Below are 10792 nucleotides of genomic sequence, written 5' to 3' on the forward strand. Positions count from 1 at the left end.
AAACCCAGGATAACGGCACTTGCGTTTGGTTTTGTATTGTTTTTGTTCGTGAGTACAAACAATACCGAAAAGTATTGCGGTGCTTCATGAAACATAGAAAACAACCCTGCCAACATTTTTTTGAAGTCGGGCGCTTCTGAGAATCACCACTACGTTGAAAACAGTCGTATACGATATACAAAACTCCTCGGAAAAGCGCCGTCACTATTGAGAAGTTGTACCACGCCAAGTTACTACAAAAAAGTATCGCATGAGTGCAATTATTAGATGCCCTTCTGGATACATTTAGAAGGACGCCAATAAGAGCCCCTTCAAACAATCAGACAAAGTGCATTTTAAGATAGTTGTAAAAGAATCATTGTGGTCAAGTAAAACACGATTGTTTAGATGTTTATTAATTTTATGAAACATTTATAAATTCTCATAAATATAACATTTATACGACTATCACATCACATTTAACACATTTTTATGCATTAATAATAGATTGATGTTGAGTTACAAGTTGTAAGTTAAATGTTGTAGCATCTATCAGCCAGTACTTTTATTCCCAATGGAGGCAGCGTGTCTGGAAAAATATTTGAAAAACTATCACTTTATTCCATTTGGAAAGTCAAAAATTGTTCACCAATTTACTTTTCACAATTTTAAGCGTAATAACTATGTTTTCAGCACTTTATTTTCGTTTTCATTGAAATAAATTATAATAAGCCAGTTGCGCTTGGTGTTTCACAAAATATAAAATGGCTCTTGTAACAATAGTGATGGCAAAATACTTTCATGCGAATAGTGATGGCAAAATACTATCACAGTTTGCGATTGTTGCAGTGTCACTTCCCTGCCAGCATTTCAAAGTTCCAATTCATCTTCATCGCTACCACAGACTCGTAAATGTCACTACAACCATCCTACTGTGAAGGGGGGCAGCATATCATAAAGTACAAAATGTACTTCATACATGTATTTTGCCATCACTACTTTTACAAAAGCCATTTTATTTTTTGTGAAACGCCAAGCGCAACCAGATTGTTATATTTTATTTAAATAAGAACGAAACAAAAGTTCTGAAAACATAGATTTTACGCTTAAAATTGTGAAAGGTATATTGGTAAACAATTTTTGATTTTCCAAATGGAATAAAGTGATTGTTTTTCAAATATTTTACAGACACGCTGCCTCCATCGAATAAAAACACTGGCTGATAGACGCTGAAACATGTAACTCGCTACTTCCCTGCCAGCATTTCAAAGTTCCATTTCATCTTCATCGCTACCACAGACTCGTAAATGTCACTACAACCATCCTACTGTGATGGGGGGCAGCATATCATAAAGTACAAAATGTACTTCATACATGTATTTTGCCATCACTACTTTTACAAAAGCCATTTTATTTTTTGTGAAACGCCAAGCGCAACCAGCTTGTTATATTTTATTTAAATAAAAACGAAAATAAAGTTCTGAAAACATAGATTTTACGCTTAAAATTGTGAAAGGTATATTGGTGAACAATTTTTGATTTTCCAAATGGAATAAAGTGATTGTTTTTCAAATATTTTACAGACACGCTGCCTCCATCGAATAAAAACACTGGCTGATAGACGCTGCAACATGTAACTCGCTACTTGTAACTCTACCTCATCATTAATGCAAAAATTATGTTAAATGTGATGTGATAGTGGTATAAATGTTATATTTTTAAGAATTTGCAAATAATTAATCAAATTATTAAATATCTAAACAAACGTGTTTTATAAAGGCACCTAATAATTGCACTCATGCGAAACCTTTTTGTAGTAACTTGGCGTGGTACAACTTCTCAATAGTGACGGCACTTTTCCGACGAGTTTTTGATATCGTATATGATTGTTTTCAACGTACTGGGGATTCTCAGAAGCGCCCCCAAATTCAAAAAATGTTGGCAGGGTTGTAACTCTACATCATCATTAATGCAAAAAATTATGTTAAATGTGATGTGATAGTGGTAAATGTTATATTTGTAAGAATTTGTAAATGATTAATCAAATAAATAAATATCTAAACAAACGTGTTTTACTCGACCACAATGATTCTTTTACCACTATCTTAAAATGTGCTTTTTCTGATTGTTTGGAGAGTCTCTTATTGGCGTCGTTCTAAATTGATCTATAAAGGCACCTAATAATTGCACTCATGCGAAACCTTTTTGTAGTAACTTGGCGTGGTACAACTTCTCAATAGTGACGGCGCTTTTCCGACGAGTTTTTGATATCGTATATGATTGTTTTCGACGCACTGGGGATTCTCAGAAGCGCCCCCAAATTCAAAAAATGTTGGCAGGGTTACGAGTCTGTGGTAGCGATGAGGATGAAATGGAACATTGAAATGCTGGCAGGGTTGGCGTGGTAAAACTCCTCAATAGTGACGGCGCTTTTCCGACGAGTTTTGGATGTCGTATATGATTGTTTTCGACGTGGTGGGGATTCTCAGAAGCGCCATCAAATTCAAAAAATGTTGGCAGGGTAACGATGTTTTCATACAAATATTCGTCTCATCTGAACAACCCATTATTCATAGATTGTGGGCAGAGAATGAAGCCGACCCATTTTTGTCGGCGGCGGCTAACACTAAATTTTTGCCTCCGGCGGCGGTGGTTTGACGGCTAAAGGTTGAATTACACACCATGCGTCAATCCGTGCGTTGATGGAAGGGTTGATTTTTTTCTGTTTGCGGCATACTATTGGTGCTCCGACGCATGCTGTGTAACTCACTTGAAGAATCGTATTCGTCAACGCATTCGAATACAACGTACGTACGCATGACCGCATGGTATGAAATTCCACCTTAATTCTACCTTAAGCCGATAAAAAATTGTCTGTTCTGCGGCGCAAAATTATCTATTATAAAATCAATTTGAAGTTTTCCGAATTGTAATGAGATTAGTTGTACAACCAATCTTACAATCAAATTTACATTTCATTCAAATTTTTTGAGCTAAATTTTATAGCAACTGTTATAGCAACTTGATACTAATTGATTGAAATTGGAAAGTTCAAAATTTTGGCAAAAACTATAACAAATATTATTAAATTTTTCTGATATAAATCAATATATTAGATTAATTGGCGGCTAAATTTGAGTCGAGATGAGTCGACATATTCGGCGGCGGCGTCGACTGCTAAAAACGGGTCGGCGACGGCTAAAATCGGCGGCGCGACTCGGCGGCTTCATTCTCTGATTGTGGGCCTTGTTTCTTTTGCGTTACTTTTGCGACTAATTCACTAACAAACATGGTTGTATCGTAGCCGGCTCTGTTGAAATTGCATTTATCTGGCAATCGATTATATAGGCATATTCACAAACAGATAATTTGCAGATAATTACAGACTACAAGCTGAAAGAATACCAAAAATATAGTAGCCATCTTGTAATAAATACATTGATATTAAGAACGCTGAATTAATTGTAAAAGTTACAATGGTGACAAAACATGTGGAAAATAACGAAAATACCCAGAAAGTTGACGATGGGAATACAGTGGATATTACCAATAGCGACGATGACCAAGAAGTAATATAAATTGGTCAAGAATTTCATGCCGATGTAATAGCGTTTTTTCTTCCAGGACGAAATATGTGAAATTGAACATTTGCGAAAAATTTTTGTCGGCGGTCTAGCCGGGGAGACAACGGAGGAAAGTCTACGTAAGTTCTATAGTAAATTTGGAAAAGTTGTGGATGCGGTCGTGATGAGAGACAGTGAAACGAAACGTTCCAGAGGTTTCGGTTTTGTAACATTTGCCAAAATAGCTATGGTTGACAAGGCTCAAGCAAGTCGGCCCCATATGATAGATGGCAAGTAAGTACACGTGTAATCATAATGTAAACTACGGTGTGACGAGAAGAAAAATTTAGTAATGTCCTCATCCAAAATGAGAATCTTAATGTAATCTCATATTTACTTTTGCATTCAAACTATGAACATAACTCATTCCCTTTCAAAAGTGGAATTTTGCAATTTGAAATATTTATGTTGAGTATGTATTTCCCAACTGTCCTTTGAACATTTCCCACACAACATTTTTTCCGAATGCATATAATGACCAATCGGACTTGCATTAGAGGTATTCGGGGAAGATGAAGCCAGACAAAATTAGATTTGTCACAACTTTCAACCATGGTAAACCACTTGTGTATGCTAGTAGCATTGTTGAATAAAATTAAATGAAAATTAAATTGGGCTATATACATGACATAATCGGGGAATATATGTAGTCACATACGTCCCATACTTTCTTGTTAATTTGGGCTTTTAAAAGTAGTCCTTTGGAGAAGTATGTTACGATATCAAAATATTTGTGCTCCTTTTGTAAGAAGCTTCGTTTACTCGATGTAAAACGTATGGATGCGAACATCTGAATTTTCTCCGTCAACCAATATACAATAATATACTAACTGTTATTACCAACAAAAATAGGAAGGTTGAATCTAAACGTGCTTTACCTCGACCTGAAACCACTCAAACGGAGGTTAAGAAAAACCTAACTGTGAAAAAGCTTTTTGTTTCTGGCCTAAAGGATGAACATGACGAAGACTGTCTTAAAGAGTATTTCTCACAATTTGGTAACGTTGTTAATATTGAATTTTCGATTGATAAAATTACGGGAAAACGCAGATCCTACGCATTCGTAGAATACGATGATTACGATGCAGTCGATAAGGCAATATGTAAGTACACAAGTTGTAAAGGAATTTTTGAGGCAATCGATTAACGAGACGTTTTATTTTTAGTGCAAAAATCCCATGTTATAAATAATGTAGTCTTGGAGGTTAGAAAATCAATTTATACTAGAGACGAACCCAAAAAACAACCAGAAGGTCACCAAACTCAACCAAAAAAACAAGTTAACAAGGATCAAGGTGATATGCGAAACAGAAATGCTGGACCATATCCCAATAACGTCCCACCTATGCCCGTTCCACCAACTAAGCCGCCGCAGCAAATGCCACCCTATCAACAAGGACCTCCAAATTATAGACAGTGGGGTCCTCCTCCTCCACCACCACCACTGGCGAACTATGGAGGCTATCCACAACAGCCACCTATGCCACCACCAACATATAATGCCGGTCCTCCACCAAACTGGCAACCTCCCATGGGTAATAATTGGAATGGACCACCATATCAAGGTCCTCCACGTCCTTGGCCAAATAATCAATGGGGACCACCTCCTGTAGCTAATGGTCCACCCGTTCCAGTTAACCAATGGCAAAATAATAACCAATGGGGTCCTCCATGTCCCCCCGGTCCTCCCTGCCCGCCAAATCAAACTGCTGCGGGTTGGCAACAACCTCCACCACCGGGTATGCAGCAACAACAGCCGCCAGTCCGTCCCCCAGTACCGAAAAACTTTGGTGACGGATATCAGCAGAGACCTGGTGGAGGTCCAACTAAAAATCAAAACACGCATCCAAATCGTATGGCTCCTTACGGCCCTCCATCAAAACAAAACAGTAAGTGAAATATTTTTTTACTTTCATTTAATTGATTCAGAATTGTAATACGAAATTCTTCACTGGCAAATAATGTATATTACTATTAATATATATTAGAATTCTTAAACATAAGTATATAAAGGTTAACGATATAGATACATTACAGTGCAGTGATATATTTAAGAGCACAGAAAAAATATTACCTATTAAAAAGTTGAAAATGTAATCATTTAAAAAATTATTTTTTATACAATTAAATTTTTAATCAAACTAAAAAATAAAGTTAATTAAGTATACGATTGAATATTTTTAATTAAAATATTCCCTGCCCCATTCAATATTTTAATTAAATAAAATTTAAAAAAATGAAAATTTTATTCGGAAATACTCGCAAAAATTTTTTTACTTATTCAATCACACATTTAATAAATAAATTTTTTAATTGATTGTCTTCAATCACGAAATAGCATCAAATATATGTGATTGAAGAAATTAAATTCATCCATTTTTCAATTTTATTTCTTTTTCATCTTTATTAGTAGTATATATATTACAGCGATTGGCAATTTTATTGTATGATTAGCTTATTTTACTAAAAATTTCAATGGAAAAGAGGGGAAAAACCTTTATTTGTAAATGGGGAAGTAATTTCGAATACAAATTAAATTAACAAAAATTATTGAATCACTTAATGTGATTCAATAATGTGTATAACAAAATAAATATAATAATGTAAACTTTCTCTTTCAAAATAACTAATTATTTTAATATTTGTTTACTTTTAGATAATGGTCGTAAACAAGCAAATGGTCCAATGCCAAATGGTAATAAATTTCGACGCTGAGTAAATCGTTGGTGCTTTAAGCTTTGTAAAGAGGTATGTTGACTTTTTCTAATATTAATATTTATATTTTACAATGGGAATAATTTTAGTAAAATAGTTTCCCAATGAAAGCTATTCAGAAAATTGTATTTTAATTATTCCAATCGTTTAGTCTGTATTGATCCATTAAGTATAGTTATAGATTTCTCAAAGTTGCGTACAGATGCATATATTTCATTACAAAGGATTCTATAAAAATGCCAAACTATTTTAATTTTAAGAAGAATTAAGGTACTCCTACTTATTGCCTGACTTCTGCTTTACTGCTGACCCATAAAAAGTAGTTTTTTTTTCCAAATAATAAAGTAAGAGAGAAGTTCACCACTGTGATATCACAATGGACTGAATAGTCTAAGTGAGGATGATAAATCAGGATGCCACCTAACCTAACCTAAATAATAAAGTATAGTTTGCGGGAAGATATAGGGATAATTTAGTACAATAGGATAGAAAACACTAAAATAAAGTAGGTTAACATTATCGTACAAAAAATTTTCTTTTCAAACCATGTTAGCTTTCAAAATATTTAAATTAGTGCATATACCAAATTAAGACAATTAGTTAGGGAAGCATAATCATAAATCGCTACATAGTTGTTATGTAGGAAAAAGGCTGTGATTGTACAATTTTTACACATGTTCAAAAGATTTATATTAAAAACTAAAATCTACAATAAATGTTTAAATTTCCTTCATAACTTTTTCTTTAAATTCTGTTTTGCAACATATTTTTCATGCTCTTCATGATTGGAGACATAAATAAATTAGCTTTTTAATTTGTAACAATTGGAAATTTTGGATTTCCAATGCATATATTGTACATTTACAAGCTGGTTCATTTATATTCTCCGGCTATTTTAATCATATTATACTGCTCAGCTATGCAGAATCGTTGCTAAAATTTGAAATGTCTGTAGACATTTTTCATACACACAAACAAATTTTTTCGGATTTAATAATTGATCCAATTAGTTTTTTAATTGAAATGTCTTCAATCACTAGAATAATAGTATCAATCACAGTTTTAATTGAGAATCAAATACTTGATTAAAAACATATTTGATTTCATTAGCAAATTCCAATTAATTTTTTAATTGATGTTGATTGCAAAATTACATTAATTTTTTTAATTAAAAACGAAACTATTTTTAATCGCTATACTATATTTCAATCACTTTCTATAACTATTTTTAGTCCTTTTTAGTTTGATTCAAAAATTAATAGTTAAAAAAAATTATAAAGAATTTTGAAGAAAATATCCATAATTTTTTAGCTGTCTTACTCTTCCGAGTTTGTTTAAAAAGTTAATTGGATCAATAAAGTTTTTAATTAAAAATTTCAATCATTGACCCAATTGACTTAATGTTTCTAATTTATTTAATTAATTACTATTAAAAATTAATGGTATCAATTAAGTTTTTAATTGAGAAAGTTTTCAACTTCAATCAACGTTTTAATTGGAAATATTTTGGTGATATTTTTTTTTGTAGATTTCAGTACTAGTGTTTATAATAAGAATCCAAAAGTCATCCTTTTCCAAATTTGGAAAAAAGTTATAATATGAAGCAATAGGCTTTTGACATTTTCACTCGATCAATCAAAAATCTAAAAAAATATATTCATCATAATTATAATACACAGAAAATGTTTGTTCTCACGAAATTAATTGTTCCAAATAATTTTTAATTGAAATTAGTAAAAAAATATACTTGTTTAAAAAGTTAATGGATTTCATCGGCACATTCAATTAATTTGTTAGTTGTATTTTTATTTATTTGTATTTAACTCAAATTTTGGGTTAAACAAATTTCTCGTAATTTCATAAGAGGTGTTATGATTCAGGACTTTCTTTTACATTTTCCCTTATAATTATAGCTGGATTTGCGTTTGAGAATACCATGCCTATACAACAACTAATTATTCCGACCACAATTTTAAAATATATTTTTTTATTATAATAAATATTTTTTATTTTATTAAAATTTATTTTAAGTAAAAAAGTAAAAGCTTTCAAACATTTTTTTAAGTAAAATATTTTTTTATTTGTTTAAAAATATGAATGTATCGGTTAATTTTTTAATAGATTACGTTTTCAACTTATATCAAGATTTTTTTTCTGTGAATTGTAGTCTACAATTTGTAAAGTAAACAATTTTGGTCACAATTAGAGCAGATCAAAAGCCGATTAGTCGAAATTGAAGATGGTAAAAAGATCGAAGACCATTTGATCTCCCGATGTGATTTTTTAGTGTCTCCGAATAAATTATTTCCATCTTCAAATTATTTTACAATAACAATTTAGGTTTAGCCATAGTTATCAGATATGGATATTTTTTCTATTTTTTAAATAACAAAATGTTTTCCCGCGCCATCATGGGGAATTAAATTGTCTTTAATAATTGATCCAATAAATTTTTAATTGAAATTTCTTCAACCACCACAAAATTGTGATATCAATCACCAAAGCCAATTTAAAAACATTTAAGGAATTTATACAATTATTTTTTGTGATTGATTTTTTTAATAAAACAATGTGTTGAGCCAATTAAATTTTTAATTGAAATTTTTTAAAATTTGAATTGGAAAAATATTGGTGATATATTTTTCTTTGTAACCGCATGCCATACAAAAGATTTCTTACCTTATTTTGAATTAAAATTGCTTTTCGGACTCGGATAACAAAATATACCATTCATAACCAAGCTCCGAATGTACATGGTCCCTTATCTCCCGATTATTTTGAAAAAAAAAAAACTTAAAATGTTTAACACGATATATAAAAGGAAATATTTCCTATATATGTTGCAAGATTGTATATGAGATTCGGCACGGTCGAATTTGTACACACTGTAATTTTACCTGTAATAGTTTTTTAAATAATCCAACGTAATTTTATATATACAACTATATTTATATGTATACACAAATATTTAATTAATATTCCACAATATTCTCTTTTGATTTAGGTAAATAAAAATAAAAAAAAAAAAACTTAATCTATCAGAGAAATATAATGCAGACTTAGAGATATCATAGTTCTAACAAAATAGCAGCCACATAAATACAAAAACAATGAATGCTTCTTCTCGTATATAGTATATACCTGGAGCAGAAGAAGTAAGATGTCGCAAACATTGGTATACTAAATTAAATTAAGACTAGTATTAGAAGTAATCACAGATTATTTGTAAGAAAAATTTTAATTAGTAATAACATATCTAACCGTTATATTTGTTTTACTTATTATATCCAATGATTAAATTTAAAGATGAAATAACTACAAATTGATTTATTAAATTAAAATAATAAACATTTGCATATTTGATTTTTTTGCATTGTTCCTAATCATTTGTATAAACAATATTATAATATATAGTCAGATAAAATGTTTCCAAATTAATTGCCAATATTCGATAAATACCAATTATTTGGTTAATACAAATCGTATAGAATTTCATATATGAAATTTTATTCTGCGGATTATTAATTTATTAATACTAGCTTGCTTACATCCCACAAAACTAACTTGTTTTGCCAATGGAAACTTTTCACGAATATAGCCTTAAAAATATGGTTTGACAAAGTAACATAGGGTGATAATTTTTTTTTAGTTTTCAACCAAGTTAAAATAAGCTACTATAGTTTACAATAATTTCATAATGTATGTACTACTACTATGAAAAAAAAACTGTTTATATTTATAGCTTTTAATGCAATATTATATAAAAGAAATATTTTAAAATATTTTGGACCTGTACGCCGTTACTTTTTTGTATGTAGTTTCAAAAACACTGGGGGTTCAAAGCCTTTGATTAATGTTTAATTACTTTATATGTCCATCCAAAAAAAAAAGCTAGCTAGAATTAATAAAATATATATTTTACCAGAAAGGTTGAGTTTTAATTTTGACTTATGGGGAATAAAAGTAATAGCGTTTTTACAAGATTTTAATTTGAGAAACACAACAAAAAATCTGCAGCATTAGGAAACGTAGCAAAATAAAGTGGCAATTAATCTTAAATTAGATAATTTCATTTCGTTTTATTTTAAGTATTCAAATCAATCAATTTTTTGTCTACAAGGATGTTGACTTTTTTGATGTTTTTATGCCCACCGCCATAGGATGCGAGGGGACGAAGTTAATAATTTTGTCACTATGTATGTAGCACCGCAAAGATGTTGGTCTGCAATCGATGAAAACAGCAAGCAACAAAAGGATATCGCAGATTATTATTTTTCAAAACTAAACGCTATTTTCAAAGTCAAGCAAATATTGAATTTGCAATAAAAATGACTTTTTGATGTTTTTTTTATTCCCGGGGGGACGAAGTTAATAATTTTGTCACTATGTCACTATGTAACACATAAAAATATTCACCCATGTTCCGATATCCACTTCAATTCCACTATTCACGTCAAGTCCACGAACGTGAAAAT

At 31.0% G+C, this 10792-nt stretch overlaps 1 protein-coding gene and 1 long non-coding RNA gene across 2 annotated transcripts; both read left to right on the forward strand.

The window, feature by feature from the left end:
- The first annotated feature begins 1248 nt into the window (after nucleotides 1-1248).
- Nucleotides 1249-1744, forward strand: LOC142219492 (uncharacterized). The gene is made up of 2 exons (XR_012717602.1): nucleotides 1249-1495; nucleotides 1563-1744. It is a non-coding gene; the product is annotated as an uncharacterized LOC142219492 (long non-coding RNA).
- A 1577-nt stretch (nucleotides 1745-3321) lies between these two features.
- On the forward strand, nucleotides 3322-10245 carry Rb97D (Ribonuclear protein at 97D). The gene is made up of 6 exons (XM_075292895.1): nucleotides 3322-3548; nucleotides 3604-3836; nucleotides 4455-4705; nucleotides 4769-5491; nucleotides 6259-6350; nucleotides 9322-10245. The coding sequence occupies exons 1-5, from the start codon at nucleotides 3456-3458 to the stop codon at nucleotides 6315-6317; spliced, it is 1359 nt and encodes a 452-aa protein (XP_075149010.1). The 5' UTR covers nucleotides 3322-3455; the 3' UTR covers nucleotides 6318-6350; nucleotides 9322-10245.
- The last annotated feature ends 547 nt before the right edge of the window (nucleotides 10246-10792 follow it).

Source organism: Haematobia irritans, chromosome 1, assembly GCF_050003625.1.
Source record: "Haematobia irritans isolate KBUSLIRL chromosome 1, ASM5000362v1, whole genome shotgun sequence".
Lineage (NCBI taxonomy): Eukaryota > Metazoa > Arthropoda > Insecta > Diptera > Muscidae > Haematobia > Haematobia irritans.

What these genes read in the sequence shown, in the direction of transcription:
- Rb97D (XM_075292895.1), top strand. Translation starts at nt 3,456, where the DNA reads ATGGTGACAAAACATGTGGAAAATAACGAAAATACCCAGAAAGTTGAC. An exon ending in TGCAGTCGATAAGGCAATAT is followed by an intron (nt 4,706 to 4,768) that starts GTAAGTACACAA and finishes TTTTATTTTTAG; the next exon opens with TGCAAAAATCCCATGTTATA. An exon ending in CCCTCCATCAAAACAAAACA is followed by an intron (nt 5,492 to 6,258) that starts GTAAGTGAAATA and finishes GTTTACTTTTAG; the next exon opens with ATAATGGTCGTAAACAAGCA.